Source organism: Dipteris shenzhenensis, chromosome 8, assembly GCF_047967505.1.
Source record: "Dipteris shenzhenensis isolate YYH24624 ecotype China chromosome 8, Dip_SZ_1.0, whole genome shotgun sequence".
In the NCBI taxonomy this organism is placed as follows: Eukaryota; Viridiplantae; Streptophyta; class Polypodiopsida; order Gleicheniales; family Dipteridaceae; genus Dipteris; species Dipteris shenzhenensis.
Genome location: NC_141603.1, coordinates 51,248,837 through 51,269,384, shown reverse-complemented (window position 1 = coordinate 51,269,384; position 20,548 = coordinate 51,248,837). Strand labels below are relative to the sequence as shown.

Genomic DNA, 20,548 nt, shown 5'->3' with positions numbered 1-20,548 from the left:
TCAGATGATTGCCAGTGCGGGAATCCAGATACCCCACACTGGTCCTAGTGGGCAGTTGGTTGCCCATTGTTTCTAGAGCACAAAGGTTCATCGATCTAGGGTCAGTGTACTGGTTTGGACCTAAGAGGGGGCTTCAGAGGGGGATGGATAGCTCTGAGATACAGGTGACCATGCAAAGAAGCAGACCCTGCACCGAAGGCTACAACAAGTGGATTAGTAAACCAATACCGGACCAGAGGACTATGCCTAGCTCCTGTGGGCTGGGAGCACCGGTACCACATTTCTAGTGATCGTGCTGAGATGATTTGTGCCAAGAGGGGGCTTCTTCAACAGTACATGTGGTGGTCTTCAGCAACGGAGCATCACACAATAGATTCCTCCAGTTGTTCCAAAAACACACCCGGCTCCCGAGCGATCATTTTCCATCTACGAGCTGAGAGCGGGTGTGGAGGTCAGCATCTCCTGATGTACCATGGTTAGGTTAGGGCACGAGTGAGGGCCTTGGTTGTGGGTGTGCCCGCCCCTTGTGAGGGTAGCGTAGAGTAGGGCTGAGGGCAGATCTGCCCATTGTGGTGGCCCCACTTGGGGATTGTTTGTACGGCTACATCCGGATGAGCCAGGAGGGATTGTGTGGCTATTGTAGGTCCTATTGGGCCTGCTGGTTGCCGCGTGGCAGCCCCTCTTGTGGTGCATTAGGTAGGCTAGTGCTGGGGCCGCTCCTTGGAGGCCTTTTATAGGCAAAGGTGGGCTGACGTGCTGGTCAGCCTAAAGGTAGGGGGGGTCAGGCCCCTACATGGCTGTGTGGCAGCCCATCATAGGGCAGGAAGGGGTCGGCCCATGGGAACCCTCATATGTGCCAGCCCTCATATGCAGTAGGGGGCCAGCCCTATGCAGTAGGGTGGGTCAGCCCACATGGGCCTGCTGGTTAGCCGCCTGATAGGCCAGCCGGGGGGTGGAGTGCCTATTTATAGGCCCCCCTCCCTCACTTGTTTGGCATCTCTTGTAGCACCAGTTGCACACCTATCAGCAGAGGTTTTCCCCCAGCAGTTCAGGGGTTTTGGCCTGAGATCCCTTGCAGTCTCTCTCGTCTCTCTCTCCCCTCTCAGTTCAATGTGTGTTTTTTGGTTCGCTCTCTCCATTTCTGATCAGTTCCACTGCACTTCTCACATATAAAGCCTTTGGGGCTCATTCTCTCAGCTACGATACCTCTTGAAAGGCACACAGCACGGATGAGAGGGGCTAACAGACTTATGAGCATTTAGTCATTCAGTTAGGGCTCAGTATGCTCAGCCACTTGGCTAATGGTGCTGGAGTCCACTCTAGCCTACATATGGAGTTTGACAGTCACAATTTTTGTGGAGCATGATAATATTACTTTTGGCTGCCTATCTTGCTGTGTTTCCTCCAGATTTGTGTCTCTGTTACTACCTGTGTGCACCTGTTGTGAGGAGTTTTAGAGAGTGTGTGTTCCATGGGAAGCCTATTCCTCCCCCAGGGTAGTAGGTGTATGCCACCCTAGTATCTCTGACATGGTAAGAAAGCCCAAAGAATCTATTCAGTAATCTGGTCCAACACCCAAGGAAAGAGCCCTTTGCATGAACAAACATGTCTCCATTTCATTCAGGCTTGCCTTAGTCAAGTTTTGTTTGCAAGCTGTTCAATTTCAGTCAGTGAAGTTCCAATGGCTTCACAGTTGCCTATTTCCAACTTCAAGGAAAAGGCAAACTAGACAGGTGCAAGTACCCACTGCAAGGTGAAGATACGGAGCCACCGAGTGGCAGAAGAATATACGAAGGTGACTGAATCTGATCTCAATGCTATGTTCAATGCTATGGACACAATTGAGACACCTGCAGACCCAGTAGAGGTTGGCAAGGCAAAGACAAGGATGCCAAGGCTTTGTCCATCATTACTGGGATAACAGTGGACTCGTGGACTCCGTAATTCCCCGTATCTAGCTTGTGGAGACAACCTTCAAAACCTGGATGATATTCAAGCAAACAACAGTAAGCATACACACAACAAAGCTCTCTTGAAGGCCTTCTAGAGATTGGAGACTGTTTCCAGGAAAAAACCAATACTACCTCCAAGTACATCCAAAATATAAATCTTAAATTATACATTTGGATTGCATTATGCTGTAAATAAGGTAAACAGAGCATGCACAATACTGTAAAACAAGTACCTGAAATAATCTTCTGAAATCTGAGAAGCATCGCCCATGGCAAGACCAAAAAACGGATCTTGAGCCTTCCTTAGACCTCCTTCCACAGGATATGCATTTACCTTACAAGAGGAATACCAATAAGCTTAAGAAGCTGTAAACCAAATCCATGTACGAGAGTTTTATGAGGAGAGCAGAAAATCATACACTTTACCACAATCTATCCTGACATGCATCAGAATTTACTTCAGATTCCTTGATTGTTGCCGAAAAAGACTTTTCCGTTAAATAATGAAAACATCATCCATTAGCAAACTCTTTAATGTGCAAACAAAAGACATTTATTTATCTGTGCAGCAATAATTACAAAGAGTTCGCATAAAGGTAGAGAGTGACATGTCTCAGTATCAACTTCTGTTAAATTCTGCATATGAAACATGTGAGCCTCTGAAATAATGTATTAAAATTGAACGATTCATGCCAAATTTCTAAAGGCGCAAAGCTTTCACTTTTAATGCAATTAAGCTCACATAATTCAAGGATAAAACACTCCACCCAATGAAACCTGATATCTATACATGAAACCATGAAAGTTTGGAATACTAACGCAAAAGACAAGCATGGCACTGTCGTAGGCCTTTGTGGAGAATGCAGTAGGAGAAGCCTTTATGAGGACAATGACATGTGGCATAGGAGTTATAGTTATGGAGAGGCTTTGGAGAAGTGATCATGCTTGTATTTGAAGGGGACATTTGCTGTGGGAATGACATCTTCAGTTGAGCCTTATCTAGTCTTGAGTCTTCTTCATGGTCTCTCATCTTTGTGTATACTTGTAGGTAGACCCTAGTCCTACATATTTTTGGCAATCCTGCTAGGGAGGGTTGTCCCCCTTCTCTTTCATCTTACCCACTCTGGTAGTGGCTACACTATTCTAGGTTAGAAATTACCTTGTTGTATCCTCGCCTACCTTACTACCATCTTCTCCATATGGCGTGGTTTGCACTCTCCCTGTTTACCAGCTTTCTGCTCATTGCTCACTTTAGGGGCTTATAGGTGGTGTGGCTTGCTTGTTCTTGCCTCCTTCCTTGTATGTTGGCTATGCAAACTCATCATTCATCTTCATGTTCATTATCTTGACCTTCTCTCTCCAGGTTCACCAGACTAGAGGCACGGCACTTGTCCAACGCAGGCCACTGATAGGAGACCATCAAACTTGACCAATGCCAATGTTCTATCATGGGTTTTATGTCGCACCCATACACCACCGGAGCCTGTCTCTGCCAAGACTCTCTTATCCATTCTAACCCACCACAATGGACCTGGTTTCTCAAACAACACACAAAGGCCCACCACAGTGATGCCACATTGCAGTTCCTATCCATGCAAATTGACCGATGCCAACATTCTATCTTGGGTTTTATGTTGCACCCATACACCACCGGAGCCTATCTCTACCAAGACCCTCTTATCCATTCTAAGCCACCACATGGACTTGGTTTCTCAACAACACACAAAGGCCCACCACATTGATGCCACACCGCAGTTCTTATCCTCTCATGGGCTCAAATACTTTGTAGTGTTCATGCTTATGTTTATGTTGCAGATGCTTGTTTCGAGGCGCTACCGATTCAGCTCATTGTATCTGGCCTTTTCCGTGTCGTAGACCTTTTGGTCTTTCAAACACTTTTGTTACAAACAACATCACATAATCATAAAGACTAAGAACAAAGCTATTACTAGAAATCACGGGTGAAGACACGCTGTAGTTTCACACAGCCCTTCCATGTGGTAGCAAGCTCGAATCGACTAATCCACATTGAAGTTTCTACATGCTTAGTCCACAGAGCCCACAATTCCCTAGAGGGATCTAGTTTGCCACATGTCATCATTCTAGGGTACCTCTAAAATGCAGCATTATACCCCTCTCTTGGAATATCAGTTAATTCACGTGTCCCTAGGCACATTTAATGCATTTAAGACGCTTAGTTTTAGACCCATCTAGTCCGTGCACTATCACCCTCATCAAGGACCTTGACATTGATTCCTTCGACCATAACATAAAGCCCAATAAATATAATACAAACATTGATCCTCTAAAGGAAAATGCTCACTGACCCTTCCGAGGTCACGTTACCTCAGCTTGAGCATACCATCCCTTCCCTCTTCAAGCATTAGCGTCCTCGATGATAAAGTCTGGGAACACTCTCCACAACTGGCATGCGGATTTCGAGGTAGCTTCTGATAGAGGTAAACCATGCCATGCAATCAACACCGTGGGTATCTTCCAATTGCGTACTTGCATTGTTTCTCAGTCTAGGATTCTTGTTAGTTTGCGCCTTGCATTATCCTCTATCTCCTTAAAAAAAACAACACCCTCGATTAGTAAGTCACCTGCGTGCAAAAACTTCTTTAAACGAGAAACATGAAACATTGGGTGCACCTTACAACCCTATGGTCATTCTAATTTATAGGCCACCTTGCCTATTCTTTTTAGAATTAACCACGGCTCACAATATCGGGGTGATAACTTAGCACACTCTCTTGCAGTCGAAGACTTGGAGTGCAAAGGAACTTTGAGAGAAAAATTTTCTCCTTCCTTCAATTTCCTAACGGATCTCTCGTCGTCTATATACGCCTTAGCTCTATCCATAGCTTGGTAGATGTTAGCTCTCGTAAGTGCTAGCAGCTCCTGCATCTGAACCACAAAGTTCGCAGCACTAGGCACTTTCTGAGGTATTCCAACTGTAGTTGGATTTGCTGGTTTATAACCATAGTTCAGCTCGTGCAGACTGATCCCTGTAGAGGAATGTTTTCTATCATTGTAGGCAAATTCTAACAGTGGCACTTGTTCCACGTATGTTGCCTCAATGAAACATATGCTCTAAGCATAACCTCTAGAGTCTGATTAACAATTTTCGTCTAACCATCCGATTCTGGATGATTCCCACTACTCATTCCTAACTCAATCCTTAGTATCGCAAACACTGTAGTCCAAAAATGATTGGTAAATTTAACATCCTTGTCTGACACTATGGATTTGGGTAATCCATGCATACAAACTATATGTTTGATAAACATATCCGCCACTTGTGGAACACTAGAAGACTCTCTAGTAAGAATGATGTGAGCCATCTTGGTAAGACGATCAACTACCACAAGAATAGAATCATATCCATGTCGTCAATTATATATATGAAATTATGCTCAAGTACATGTATCAATGGATCTTTAAAAACGAAAGCTTCGATTAATTAAATCATTAGTATGCACCTGCTCACAATGCTCGGGAAGAACAAAAGTATCACTTTCATCGGTCCAATGTTTGATGGAGTCTATTGCAAAGAAACCGCTACTATCTTTTCTCACTGTCACATGGAGACCATTGTAAATAGTTCTAAACCATTTTACATTAAGAATGAAAATACTAAATCGTCTGAAATCAACTTCATAGATTTCGCATATGGTTCCACAATAATCCAATTGTGAGGAGAGAAGATTGGTATCCGAAGCACTTGCTCGGCTATCTTGTGTGAAGTTAGCCATGACTCCACAATCATACGTGACTCTCTTTGAATCGATGCATTTTACACAAAAATGTCGTCTATATGACCATAATCCACTGTACTTTTTGTACTGTAAAAGAGCATCATTAAAACAATGAAGATGAATCTATTTTATAGCGTATATTGCTACAAATAATTACTTAATTACGTCAAGAGGTAAGAAACTTACATGCATCATACATCCAGATTACATCTAATGTGGTAAATATGTGGACATGAATCAAAATACCTTGTTTTGAAGGATGGTTCTGTGCTAGTGAAATGTGACCCCAATTGTGTGAGCAATGGTCTTGGTGCAATGGTTTTTTGATGCAAGGGAAAAGAGTGGTAAAAGGACGCAATGACGTGGAAAATTTACATAGAGCGGTGGCTTGCATGAGGAAGCTACGATTTTACGTGGAGCCAATGCTGAAATACGTGGGGACTTGGCTCATTACGTGGGTGGCATGAAGGATTTTTCAAAAGGAGTTGATGCTGCGCTACAGAGGATGAGCGCAGATTGTAGAAACGGGCAGAGAGGCTTTCCAAAAAGCAGGAGAGAAGGTGAAGAACCTGGGATTTGGAGAAGAGGAAGAAGTGTGTGTTGATTGTACGTCGCCAGTGGTCTACGCTGCCTTCTACGCTGATTGTGAGAGAGAGCCTTTGCTTGCTTGAGGCGCACGTATGAAGCAGACCCTCCCTTTGCTGGAATTCTGTCGTTTGAATTTGAAGAGCTGCTGATTGCTTGTTCTTGAGGTGAACGAGAATTTGAGGAGAAGAGCCAGAGGATAGCATAGGAGACTGCTCATACACTAAGGAGAGGTTGCTGTGTACGTGAAGACAACGCTGAAAGGGAAGCTGCCCATACGTGTGGACAATAAAGGATAAAGACATGCTCGACTGAAGTTTAGAGGATCTTGGATGATCTGCAGGAGTTGTGGCTCATTCCTATCGCTTATGGTACCACAGATATGCGTTGTTCCCGTCCAACTATGTCTTGTTCATCGTGTCACTTATGCCATCTCGATTGAGAGTCTTCCTGGTGTCTTTTTGCTTATTTGTGACCTGTTGAGGGTATCATCTCGAGTCACTGTGGTCCGAGTATATGCTCTGGGCGTTGTGCATTTGCTCTATTTCTATTGGAGCCCGTATTGCTAGTCTGATCCGATAGGGAGTCCCGACTTCATCTACAGAGCTAATTGAATTATGGTGATTGCTGGTTGTTTTTTTTCTCTCCTTTTGCTTTCATGAAAGATACCGTTGGTTGTCTGAGCCATGACCATGCATGTTGAATTGGTAAACATTACCATGGAATGAAAAAGAGTTGCTTCACACCCGTCCTGTCTTCGGTAGCATAGGCTCTTCACTAGGTTCCCTACCACTTTTCTTTTATCACCGTGAAACTCATAGTATGTGTAATGCATAATAACGCATTGGCAACATTATTATCCTTCCCTCTTCCGTACCGAATCGTTAAGTTAAACACCTACATGAGTTTCGCCCACCTAGCTTGGCCGCCTGTCAAGTCAGGTTGTTTACAAAAATATTTCAGAGTATCATGATCAGAATCAACATAAAACTTTGATCCATATAAATAATGTCTCCATGTTTTCAAAGCATGGACAATAGCATGCAACTCTAATTCATGAGTTGGCCAATTTTGTTTAGAGGGAGAAAGCTTCTTGCTTTCAAAGGCTATTGGCCTTTCCTCTTGCAGAAGAACTGCTCCTACCACAATGCCACTTGCATCAATTTCAATGAAATACGGTTTCTAGGAATCAACTATTTTTAACACCGGTCCTGAGACCACAGCTTGTTTTATGGTGTTAAAACTTTCTTGTTGAGTCTGTTCCCATATAAAAGTGACTTTATCTGAGGTCAGATCAGTCAATGGCGATACTATCTCAGAGTACCCTTTGATATGCCTTTGATAAAATTGGACAAAGTCCAAAAATGATAGCAAAGAGGTCAAACTTTGAGGGATATGCCAAATTAGTATCGCAACTACTTTCTTTAGATCCATTTCCCACCCCTCAGGTGTAATAATGATCCTAAACATTCAAGTCTTACCATATACAGTACAGTTTTCATTTTATTTACATTGAGAATGGCTTTCCTCAAAGTACTGAACACTATTCTCAAGTATTCGTGATGCTCAGCAATACTTTTGCTGAAAACAAGAATGTTGTCAATAAAATATACTACAAACTTCCCAATATACGGGCGTAGTAAATTGTTCATAAGCATGACAAATGTAGCGGGAGCATTGGTAAGTCCAAACGGCATTACCAAAAACTCATAATGTCCAAACCTGCTTCTAAAAGAGGTTTTATGCACATCCTCGGCTAATACGAATCTGATGGTAGCCACACTTTTTTCTTTTGCAAAAAAGAGACTTCTATTAAGTAAGAAAGAAACTCACTAGAGCAAGCTCTGTGCGGAAATACAACATACACCTCAGAAGAATGAGGTAGAAAGAAACCAAGGCTAAGGCTAAAAATGTCACTCAACCCTGTAGAAGTCTTAGCAAGGAAGGGAGAGTCTCTCCAATCCTTGAGAAAAGTAACTCTCTTGAAGGAGGCTGCTCGAGAGGATCCCTGCATGGTCGCCCATATGGCCATCAGAGTGTGTATCGTATCTGTCCAAGTACTGGCCAAGATATGAGAAGGGTGAACCTGAGAACCCTCCATAGCCTCAGTGCATTTAGCTCTCCAAATGTGCCATGCTGCAATGCTAGCTAAAACCTCCCATGGAGAGTCAACAGAGGAATGTGCAGCCCTGAAGAGAGTGGCTGGAACATCCTCTAGAGAGCATGACTCCACAAGGTGTCGTCGGATGTGTAGAGACCAAGACGAGTCGTGTATCTCGAAGAAAACCTGGGGCCCTGACAGAGTGAGCCAAGCCACTGATCCCCAGGTCATATAGAAGGGGAGACAAACAAAAGTGCTGAAAAGTCTTGCAATCCCCTTCCATACGATTCTCGCCTATCTGCAATCCCAAAGGCAGTGCTGTACTGCCTCGGAAGCAGAAAGGCAACGAGGGCAAGTAGGGTCAGCCCCGAACCTGGATCTCCAATGGCTCACTGTTATCCCACCATGAATAGAAAGCCAAAAGAAGAGAGTGATTTTTCTATTCCGGTGGGGTTTCCAGAGCCTTTGCCAAAAAATTTTCTGCAAGTCTGCAGAAATCTAATAATTCTCCCAGTGAGGAGCTCTGGTGGGCCTCCAACCCCTACAGCTGAGCTGGAATTTCCTGGCATTATTGACTGTGTAACGAAAGAAGAGGATGGCCTTCTCTCGGTGCCCTTCATCTATCCACTCCCATTCCCCAGGTCCCACTGCAAAAACTTAATTGGGACACCTCCATAGAGCCACAACCTCCATGAGCCCAGGCCAATGAGTAGCGGGTCGGGATCCAAGTACCACTGTGAAAGAGAGCCATGCTCCATGAAGCCCACTATCGTGATTGGCTGAAACGGTACCTTCAACAATATATCGTCTGTGGACTTGGACAGCCTGCCCCCCGAAGAAACATCAAAGACTAGGGCATCCTCATGTGTATTCCGTAAAGCAATCACCTGCAAAGGAATGCCCGACTTGGAAAATTCCCCCATCCAGGTGGAACAAGTAATAGGCTGCATCACTCTGTTAAACTCTCCCTGCACTCCCTCTGAGATTATGAACCACCTAGGCCTGTCGGTCTGCACGAAGCCTGCTAAAGGCTTTCCATGCTCCCATAGTAGATGCAAGGCTCCTCTCCCATCTGGGCCATTGCATGTAAAGAGAAGCTCCAAGTGGTCTGCCATGCTCATCCAAGATGCTGTTGTTCCACATGATAGGCTGCCTTTCAATCTCTTCACGGGTGGACGGGGGAATCCTGCAAAGAGTACTCCTGAAGCTGGCCCATGCTTTCAATATAGCAACCATAAGAGGGGAAGAAGGAGATCTAAGGTGGGCAATGGTGAAAACCCATCTGGTACTGTGTATCCCTTTCTTCTAATGCTCTCCAACACCGGAGCAAACTGTTGTGAAGGAGAGATGCCCACCCCAACCTGGCAGCCCAAATATCTGACGGAGACACCCCTCTGCACCCAAGTGAAACCAATATCATTATCCCAATCCGGGGTGTCATCATCGCAAATCCAAAAACCATTGGATTTATGCCAATAAATGTGTGCACCTACAGACATGCAAAATAAAATCCAAGGCTGTCCGGAAGGAAGTGAGTGTCCTAGGGGAGGCATCCAAAAAATGGCCGTGTCATCTACCAACTCACTATCTAGGAGCTCTTCTTCCCGGTGGAGAGGAAGCCTCAGCCCATAAATATCAGCTTGAGATCTAAGGTAGATACTCATAGCTTCCGCCACCAACTATCAACAGAACTGGAGCTGGGGGTTGAGGAGGCCTGTGGCTCGTCGGCTGAAGAGGAATCTGGAGTCCTCATATGTGCATACATTCCCTCGGTCATTCTGATTGTGGCAGGAACACTTTGTGGGGAAGAAGTATCAGTAGCTCCCTCATGATCAGAAACCATAGTGATTGGAGCTGGTACTGGTGCATCTAAAGGCCCCTCTTGATGTGGAACTGTAGTGTCTAGGGCTGTAGCAACATCTACCTCTGGAGTCTGGATGACGTCTGGCTAGACCGGATCAAAGGTCTCCTCCTAAGGTAAGGGAGCCGCTCTGATCGCTCTCCATCGTGGTACTGGGTGTGCTGCGGGCTTTGGGTGCCCTGCTGTCCCTGGTGGTCCTAGGGTGCGCGTAGCAAGGTGCCCTGCTACTCCTGGTGGTCTTGGAGTGCATAGTACGGGGCGCTAGGGAGGTGCAATCGGGGTAGTACGTGAAGGAGCCACACCAGAAGACCTCTTGGGTCTTTTTCTCTTCCTTGGGAATCTCTAGCAAAGTGCCCAAGAGTCTTGCAAATCCTGCACTGGTCCTGTCTACTTGCAATCTCGACTCTCTGTCAAAAGAGAGAGCCATCTGGGCACTGAAGCATGATGTGGTCATTTGAGATGTTAGGGTCAGAGACAATGACCCTAACTTGAGGCACCCCGTCCACTCTGACTGCCTCTGCCGAGGAAGAAGGCATGCTAGGAGGGGGGGGGGACTCTCAGTGACCGCTCTGAATGTGGCTCCAATAGTAGCAAGAAGTCAATGGTAGACCTGAGGAAGACCAGGAAATCTAATGAGCTGTGATGTGACCTGACTGTCCTCCTCGACCGGATCAAAGCCCAAGGTGTAGCTCAAAAGAAAAATCCTCCTTGAACCCAAAGCTAGAGGATTAGCTTTGAGAACAAGGGCTGTGGTTTCGTGGGAGTCGAAAACCACTTGGAAGAATCCATGTCCCAAAAGTCGAACATCTCTGAGGTGTGGGGTGAGATCTCTTGGTACGCCGCCAGCATCCAGTCTCTAGCTTGTGATCTGGAAGGGTGTGACCCAAAGATGCAGGCGAAAAGTGATGTGGAGCCCTCTAGTTCCACATCTTTCTTGAGCTGCTACAACTCGTCTTCTGAAAAAATGACCGTTCTCGTGGCCGATAGAAGTGGACGAAGATCGGCTGAGTGGGGATCCATTCGCCAATCAATGTGAAAAGGCCAATTCAAACACTGAAAAAGTTCTGTCCGTGAAATTGCTGCCCAGGACGCCCTGGAACACGGGTGTTGGAGGAAGGAGAATAGGAGAGGGTAGGAGAGAGGGGAAGAGGAGGAGAGGAGGCGGGGAGGCAGCAGTGGGGGGGGAGGAGGGGGGCGGGGGAGAGGAGGCGAGGGGAGGCGGAGGGGAGCTGCGGGTGAGGAAGGGAAGGGGGGGGGGAGGGGGTTGGCTGGGAGGGAGAGGGTGGGCGGGAGAGAGGAAAGGAGGGATGGGGCCCGAGGGAGGGAGCGGGTGCGAGAGCGGGCAAGGGAGCTGGCAAAGGGGAGATGGAAGGCGGGTAGGGGGAGAGGGTGGGTGGGGGAGAAGAAGGGAGGGGGCGAGGGTGGAGGAGAGGGGCGGGGGGGCTGGCGGGTGGAGGAGAGGGAGGGCAAGGAGGAGGAAGGGGAGTAGGAGGGTGAGGGAGGAGGGAGAGGGGGTTGGCGGGGAGGGAGAGGGGGCTGGCGGAGGGGGAGAGGGTGGGCGGGGGAGAAGGAGGGAGGGGGCGGGGGTCGAGGAGGGGTAGGGCGGGGAGGAGGAAGGGGAGCGGGAGGGTGAGGGAGGGGGTTGGTGGGGAGGGAGAGGGGGCTGGCTGAGGGGGAGGGGGTGGGCGGGGGAGAATGAGGGAGGGGGCGGGGGGGCTGGCAGGTGGAGGGTGAGGGAGGAGGAAGAGGGGGCTGGCGAGGAGAGAGGGAGAGAGGGAGAAGGGGCTGGCGAAGGGAGGCAGAGGAGGGACAGCGAGGGTGAGGGAGAGGGAGACGGGGCTGGCTGAGAGAGGAGAGGGGGGTGGAGGCAGCAGAGCTCACGGGGAGAGAAGCATGTTGAAAATATGGTCCCATGTAATGCATCTAGCAAATCATCGATCCTAGACATCAGATACCTATGCTTAACAGTGATATTATTCAATGCTCTGTAATCTATACAAAAGTGGAAAGTATCGTCTTTCTTTTTCTTCAATATCTTTGGCGAAGAAAAAGGTGAGAAACTGGGCTGAATCTGCCCCAGCTTGAGGTATCCTTCTAGTTGTCTTCGCACTTCTGCTTCTTCGCTAAAACTTAACCTATAGAGAGGTCTATTTATGGGTTCTACCCCCGGGATCAGTTCAATCTTATGCTGAACATTCCGCTCTGGAGGTAACCCATAAGGCAACTCATCCCTAAAACAATCAGAGAATTTCTCTGCTATTTGATTAGCTAACTTGGCCATCTCCCCATCTTGGGTAACATTAGTGCTAGCCAAAGGATCATCAAACGGCTCTACCAATACTGTATAAAAAAACAAAAACTCTTCTTGACTTTTTCGAAGTTCCATTACGGAAACCAACGGTCCTTGAGGTATATCCTTTTCACCTCATAAGACATACAGCACATCATTCATCTTGAACTGATAAATGTGCTTTTTTCAATCTATGGCTAGATTCTACCTAGAATGCGAAGGCTTACTCAAGGCTATATCTGCGTGAGCAAGCTTTGTCATTTCAAAATCAAGCTTCTCTGCATAGTCCTGAATTCGACGTTCCAAGTCGGTAACCCTTTGGTCCCATACTTTACTTGAACTTCCGTTTGCCATCCTGATTGTATATGCATAGTCAGATGGGCTAGTCTTTAATTTCAGCCTCTTCACAAGCTCGTAGTTAATTACATTGTGCGTTGACGCTGAATCAAACAACACAATGACGTCATGATTGGCTACTTGCCCCTTCATCTTAATTAACTTTGTATCGTTAAAGGCTGTATATCACATTGTTGTGGTCTTTGATAGGATATTATCAGGTGCACTGTCTACTAGCTTAGCAATAGACACACATAACAAAACAGGTACTGACCTCTAAGAAGACCCCGCTAGCTGAATCTACATTGGTTCTGCTTGAGACTCCTCTCCATTTCCACGTCACATTCTGAGATCACCGTCCAACGATCCTTATTTCGAGGACAATCTTTCCACTGATGAGACTGAAGGCATTCAAAACACAAGCCTTCTCTCCTCGCTTTCTCTTTTTGCTCTGCGGTCAAAGAAGACTTCGCTCGGGCTGCCATTGGTGTTACTTTTCTTTTCACTCCAATGGTGGTACTTGGTTTAGAGAAAGTCTCAACTAGCTTTGCCACTAGGCTATGATGTACTCCCTTTACTAAACCACTTCTTCTTAAACCCAGTTTTCTTTGGGTACTCATACCGAGTCCCAACTTGTGCAAACCCACTTGGTCTGTTTCCTTTGGCATCCTCATAGTTCAAGGCTATGGCAATTGCTTCATCTAGCGTGTTCGCGTACTTAGCCTGAACTTCCATCTTGAGCCGGTTGTTCAAGCCAAAAATAAAATCCTTTACTTGAACCGACTGAGATAGAAGTTCATAAACTTTCATTACACTTTCTCTAAACTTATCAGTGTATTCAGCCATTGATAAATTTATGTGACGAAGGTTTCTATATTGACCCCAAGCTCGGGATGCTTTGTCAAGAGGTCAAAAATGTTTTCTAAATTCTTTTTTAAATCCCTTCCAAGTAGTGGATGCCTCTCCATCCTTCTGGTGTTTTATCCACCATCTATCGCTGCCTCATTAAACATGTGGATGGCCTCATGGATTTTCTTCATATCATTCCTGATTTCACAAATGGCGAAAGCCTCATCCCAGTTGTGTAACCAGGTCTCTATAATATCGGAACTATGGTCAGACATCCAACCAAAAGACTTTTCTAGCCTATAATTGGCAATATTAGGCACCAAATGTTACGAACAACATCATGTAATCATAAAGCTAGAGAACAAAGTTGTTACTAGAAATCACGGGCGAAGGCACGCTATAGTTCCACCTTGCCTTTCTCTATGGTAGCAAGCTCGAATCGACTGATCCACATTGAGGTATCTGCATGCTTAGTCCACAGAGCCCACGATTCTCTAGAGGGATCTAGTTTGCCACATGTCATTCTTCTAGGGTACCTCTTAAATGCATCATTATACCCCTCTCTTGGGATATCAGTTAATTTACTTGCCCCTAGGCACATTTACACATTTAATGCATTTAAGACACATGACCTTAGACCCATCTAGTCTGTGCCCTATCACCCTCATCAAGGAGCTTGACATTAATTCCTTTGACCATTTACCTGAAGCCCAATCAATATAATACAAACATTGATCCTCTAAAGGAAAATGTCCACTGACCCTTCCGAGGTCACGTTACCTCAGCTTGAGCATAACAACTTTAATAAATGGATGGATTTATGGGGAATAAAGGCTGCAGATATACCAGGAGATATAGGTGAAATCGAAATTTAGTAACACAAAAAATGCTACAAAAACTAAGGCAAGACCTAGGGACGAAAATGCAGTTGTTCAAACAGGAAATCAATCCAATGGATAGATATGAAATGCAAAAATACCTTGGGGAGGATCTATCAATGTACAAAAGGCATTAAAAAATAAGAACCAGCTCACATGACCTAGAAGTGGAGAGCGGCAGGTGGGCAAGACCCAGGATCCCAAGAGATGCACAAATCTGCAAAATCTGCCCCAACGGGACCAAAGGGGAAGTAGAAAATGAGCAGCACATGCTCCTAAAAGGTTGAGCCTATGCACACATCAGAGAAAAATATAGTAACAGCAGGCACAACCTGAAAATCATGTTGGAACAACCAGCCCAAAAGCTGGGGAGATACCTAAAGGATGTCTTGGAACACTGCAGCAAAGTCTTTTGGCTAGTGCACAAGTTCGCTAAGCTCATGCTCTTTTGGCATGGGAGCATTACTTGTTGGAGGCTGGTTCACTGTGCATGCAAGGATCTATGATCAGTTGCCCCATGAACAGCAACATGAGCACTATACTTTCACGGATGGATTCCTTAAGATGCATGGTCGCCTTTGGTGTTACAAGCAGTTTAGGCCCAGCATTTCAGAGCATCGATATGCTGATGCTTTAGTGAAAGCATTTGAGACTTTCTTTGGCCAGCTTTGTGACAAGAGATTTGGAGGATTCATAATGCGTGAAATGTGAGTCTTCTAAAACCTTCCCATGGAGATGTGCCAGAGGATATGCCATATGAGATGCAGCCAGAGGTTGAGGCACTAGATGGGATTTTAGTTCGTGGGCTGCTAGTAACAGTCCCGTGCGCTGTGTAAGCTATCTGAGATAGGAATGAATTCCTATGGCTAGGATTGGTGAGAGCAGTGAACAGCATAGGTTATGCAGGGTATGTGGACGCCTAATGGGTTGTGCAATACCCCAGGTGCAAGAGAAATTGTATCCTTTGTATAGCTTGGACTCAGGATCTTTCACTTAAAGAAAGAAATATCGAAAGGACGCCAAGGTTTGGGGCCAGTCTGTGTCTTTGTCTTGATGCAAGGGCACTCTAGCTCCCATTCTATTAGATATATATTCGCTGAATTGTTGATGTAACAATGTTGGCTGGTACTTGGTAGTCCATTGCCCTTTCATTTATTGAAGGCCGGTTTAACCAATCTTGGTAAAACTAAGGTTATGATCTTCAACAGTCACTTATAGAGAGTAGATCACTTTCGATTCGCTGCCACCCAATAGAGATTACCACATCTTATACATGTGTAGGCATGTTTTACTTCGGCCCCCGATCTTCGTGATGAGACCAACAATGCAACCTAGATTCCATAGGAGGTATGCCACGCTTGCCAGGCTCAATGACTGTCAGTGCATTCACTCTCATTTCCAGGACCCTAGGACCAAGCCTCTTCCTTTCAACTCTTTGGTCCACTTAGTTGATATGTATGGCAGTCCCTACTAGAACCCCGACTTATCAAATGCAGATTGGGCTTGGGTAGAGAGGCTCTAGACTTTACTACTTGCATGGATGATCCACAGCAAGCCTTCAGCCCCACACTAGATTATCCTAGCAGAGTTCGGTGTCTCTCCTCTTTAGATGATGCAACATGCCAGGTGATTGCATACCTCCATCGCGGCCTCAGAGATTTTGGTTCCACAACCTCAGGCCAACTCAGGTTTCCATGGTCGGTGGTGTCCGCATCCATGGCACTATCAGCTGAGGAAGATCAGACATGTTGGTATGCTCGGACATGCAGATGGTTTGCGAGTCTTGGGGTTCACGTGGATAGATGCCACCTTTTTCGTAGTTGTGGGCTTGGTTCCATCGTTTTTGCAAGTTCCATCCTAATTCTGGAATACTATTGTATTAAGACTTAGCATTACTGGAATACAGGTGCTTGAGCTCTAGTAGGGGTGATCCTCATTCGCACCTCTAGCATCCTCTATTTTCCTGTGTTCCATTCTCTCAGTTATTTTCAGTTTTATGACTGTGTGATGAATGTAATAATCGTCTTTATTTTTCAGTTCATGATTACAAATTTTTTGTTCTGATTAAATTAATCCTCGGAAACACCGGAGTCTTGTAAGTCGATCGGCACTTGAGTAAACACAAGAGACTTGTCTTTGAAAATTCGCTCCATCACCTTAAAGAATCGCATTCTGAAAAAACTTGGATTATTTTATAAGCGACGGCCATTCTCGATCATGGCAGCGCTAGACATTCTGAGAATGTAACACGGCATGTATATTCAAGGATGAAAGCATTACAGCAACGTTGAAAGCTGTTGCAAGTTTATTTACAAATTGTAAGAAATTGATATCAGACTCACCATTTTTCCACGAGCAAACCATTTCTCAGCTGGCCCGATCTCATTCGAATATTTGCCTATCACGTGCAATCTCTGTGACATTAGCATCCACAGAATCGAACTTGGAATAGTATCAACATTAGGTACAGGGACAAAGTCAGTTAAAACTGTCTGCGTAAGAATCTGCATGTACAAATCCTCACCTCCGGCAAAAGAGAAGCCGTCTCCAACTGAAACGGGGGCATCCACCAGATAATCCTAACATGGATAACGATGCAAAAGAGTTTCAAAATGCATCGCAGCCACACGTTTGCGAAAGTTGAGAGAACACGTCTCAGGTAGCATTCCGATTTGCTGAAAATCCGAGTTGTACTTCTTCGCCTTTGGTTGGTTTCTATGCAGAAAAAGAACACGCAAACGTCTAAGAAGCTCGATCGGAGGATAGAGTGAGGCTACGGATGCAGTTCTCTATAATTGTAGAGGATAAACGATCGAAGTGGACCGGATCGAAGGCAGAATCGGCTTTCAGCATAATGACAAGCACGGCCTTTTAGCTTGAAGGCAAAGATAATGTAGAGTGTTCGAAGCCTCAAGGTGCGGCCTAGTACGTGTAGAAGGCCTTCATGGTGCTTCTTACTATTGTCTAAACTCAGCATGGCAAAAAAATGTAGGCAGTTTGGCTTGGCAGTGAATCGCACGATATGTGTGACGAACAAAAATCGCTGGGATAGAAACGCCATAGCTGGAGCAGGGAATGCACCTCGTCATCCACGTAGAGCGAACGGCAGGCAAGAAATCTGCGACGGATAGGAGAAAAAATGGTCGAAGCATGAATTTGAGAGGAAAGAAGACGACAATTGGAAGGCAAAGGAAGAGATGGAGAAAGAGGCATAGGCACCATAGCCATCACCATTACTGCCACCACCCTCGCTGCCTGATAACGTCTGGTTTGTATCGTGCTATCCTGGTGTCCGTTGCCAACAGGACACTAAGGAACTCTCTTCTCCACATGATTACTTGGCCAGGATTTGAGAGTTTTATCAAACTCTAAAATCCTACCATGTGGCACATTCTAAGCCGTTTGATCAACTGGCCTATTATTAGCTACTTACTAGCAATAGAGCTGGCCAAGCATTCTAGTTTTGTAAGACTTAAGCCACATGATTTCTCTCTCTCTCTCTCTCTCTCTCTCTCCATGTGTATATAGTCTTACATGTTGTTTACACACCCCCAAAGGGTGCCCAACTTATTGGCACCCAAAAACATTCATCTCCCTCCTCACATGCACTCCCCCATTACACTCTAGCCGCCCATTGTGAGATCATTAAAACAATGAGTGCCCACGCATGGGCACCCCTTTTGCACCTCGCCCAAGTACAAACCCCTCTTGTAATAATGAGTGCCCGGGTGGTGGGTGTGGAGGTTGGGGACCCAAATTGTGATGATGACTAGCTGAATCCAGCCCTGCCCATCGGTGGTGGTGGCTGCCCGAGGAAGGCCTTTCTCAGGGCATGATGTGGACTCCACGTTGGATTCAAAGGTCTAAGCTTGGGCGTTGTATGTGTAAAAGAGGTGCCCGCCTAAACCTTAGATCATGGCTTTCTATTAGTCCAAACAGTCATCCAAACTTGGGCGCCCTTTGGTTTGTAAATAGCCTCATCCCTGCCAACATTTTTGCACCTCCTGGTGAGCACATTTATTTTGAGGGCCTTGCCTTGCGGACCTGTGGCTTGACGATAACAAGATGAATTTCATTCATGTGGCTAGCCTAAGATGGTGCACGGAAAAGGAGGCGAATTGAATGCACAGAGAGAGAGAGAGAGAGAGAGAGAGAGAGAGAGAGAGAGAGAGAGAGAGAGAGAGAGGAAGAAGAAGAAGAATAAGAATGTTTTTGGCCTCTCCCATGGGAAAAGTATTGTAACATTTTGCTCAAATTGCTATAGGAAAATACAATTATTTTATTTTCATTTGAATTTTTATGATTGGGCTAAATTGCACTTGCTATTTGTATCCCTTGAAATCCTTCATCTTGCTCTCTCTCTCTCTCTCTCTCTCTCTCTCTCTCTCTCTCTCTCTCTCTCTTTCTCTCACACACACACACAGACACACACGCACGCATGCACACACACACACCTTTTTTTTTGTGAAATCCATTTGTCATTAAATTACAAACAGCAGTCTGGACAACTAGCTACAACTTCATAAGATGTCAGCTACAACTTCATAAGATGCCCTTATATAACAAGTAGGCAAGATAATCTGGATCACACGCATGTCGACAATCATAAAGTGATTGTTGTGGAGATGATCAAAAGTACTGATATTTATCTAGAGGGGGAGGATCACCAAAGACCTGATGGTTGTTGCGGACCTTACATAGGGTGCAAAATGCCGAGTAATGAACCCAAAAGAAAAATAGATCATAGCCATGTCTCACAAGATGAAAACCAAATAGCCAGGAATTCTTGCCGCAGAGAGCATTGGGAAACAAGCCTGGAGTCATTGTTGTACCAGAAGCAACAAATCATGAGACTTTGGGCGATGCCAAAATAGATAGTTAGAGTAAAAGGGGTTGGGGAGTGTACTTAGAGGGGTTGAGAGAGACAGGAGTGGAAATTAGGAAAAATTAGGGGAAGTGAGAAAAATAAAAATGTTGAAAAAATCGAGAAAAAGGTTAATAGGGAGCGTAGTTAGGTTAGTTGGAGAGTGCAAATGAATAAATAGGAGGGCGAGGAGGCAAATGGTCATAGAGGTAGATGGGTAAGGAGTGGACTAGTCAAGGGGCGTGAAGAGGGGTTGAGGTCTAGTTCAAGGATTGTAGTTTGGTTAGGAGAGTAATTTAGGAGTGTAGTTTAGAATATTTTGTGAGTGTATTTAGGGAGAAGTTAGGGAGAGAGAGAGAGAGAGAGAGAGAGAAGAAGAAGAAGAAGAATGTTTTTGGCTTGTCCTATGGGAAGGAGGAAGTGCAACTTAGCCCAATCACACACACACACACACACACACACACACTTTTTTTTTTGGGGTGAAAACTTTGATTGATTATATTACAAGAATAGTCACCTCAAAAAAGAGGTGCTGGAAAATACATCAACTGAAGATCTCAGTATAAGCCAAATATGCATCCTTATCTATCTGGCATGTCTGCAAGCAATCAAAAAAAGATTGCTGCAAAGAACGCTTAAAGAAAGCAAACAAAGGAAAATTGGGATCACCGAAGACTTTACAATTATGGTATGTCCATAAAGTCCAAAGTGCCTAATAGCGAGTCCAAACAAAGAAAATATGAAACTCTAGTCATTGTAATGGATGAAAGCCAAAGAGCCAGAAAAATTTCCCGAAGAGAAGAGTAAGGAATCTTGCTCATAGCCGTTGTTGAAGAGAATCCAAAAACTGTCGAGAAGACGGGAAATGCCAGAATAAATGAGGCATGGTCTCCTGAGAAGTCAGACACCGATGACATAAAGCAAGAGCAATGTGACTAAGGGCTAGCAACTGTCCAGATGCCTCTCAACACTATCGCCCAATCCAAGAATCTAACTCCTATCATCCAGTTACACCTAACTTTTTTCCAACACTTGACAATCCATCCCTTGAGGACTGTCAAGTTGCTAAATCCA

At 45.3% G+C, this 20,548-nt stretch overlaps 1 protein-coding gene across 3 annotated transcripts in view; it reads right to left on the bottom strand.

Moving 5' to 3' along the window:
• The window catches only part of LOC147899642 (alpha/beta-Hydrolases superfamily protein), a 107,961-nt gene extending 90,055 nt beyond the window's left edge, over positions 1–17,906 (bottom strand). For 2 of the 3 annotated variants that reach the window (XM_087378265.1, XM_087378264.1), the window contains exons 1-4: positions 17,692–17,906; positions 17,135–17,189; positions 16,953–17,008; positions 2,186–2,286 (exon numbers count right to left, since the gene is read on the bottom strand). In XM_087378265.1, coding sequence (XP_087234391.1) covers positions 2,186–2,286; positions 16,953–17,008; positions 17,135–17,189; positions 17,692–17,844 — 365 coding nt within the window. In that variant the 5' untranslated portion in view covers positions 17,845–17,906. Of the gene's footprint in view, positions 1–2,185; positions 2,287–16,952; positions 17,025–17,134; positions 17,190–17,691 lie in introns of all 3 variants that reach the window. The other variant, XM_087378266.1, reaches the window with a different exon arrangement.
• Positions 17,907–20,548: the final 2,642 nt, after the last annotated feature.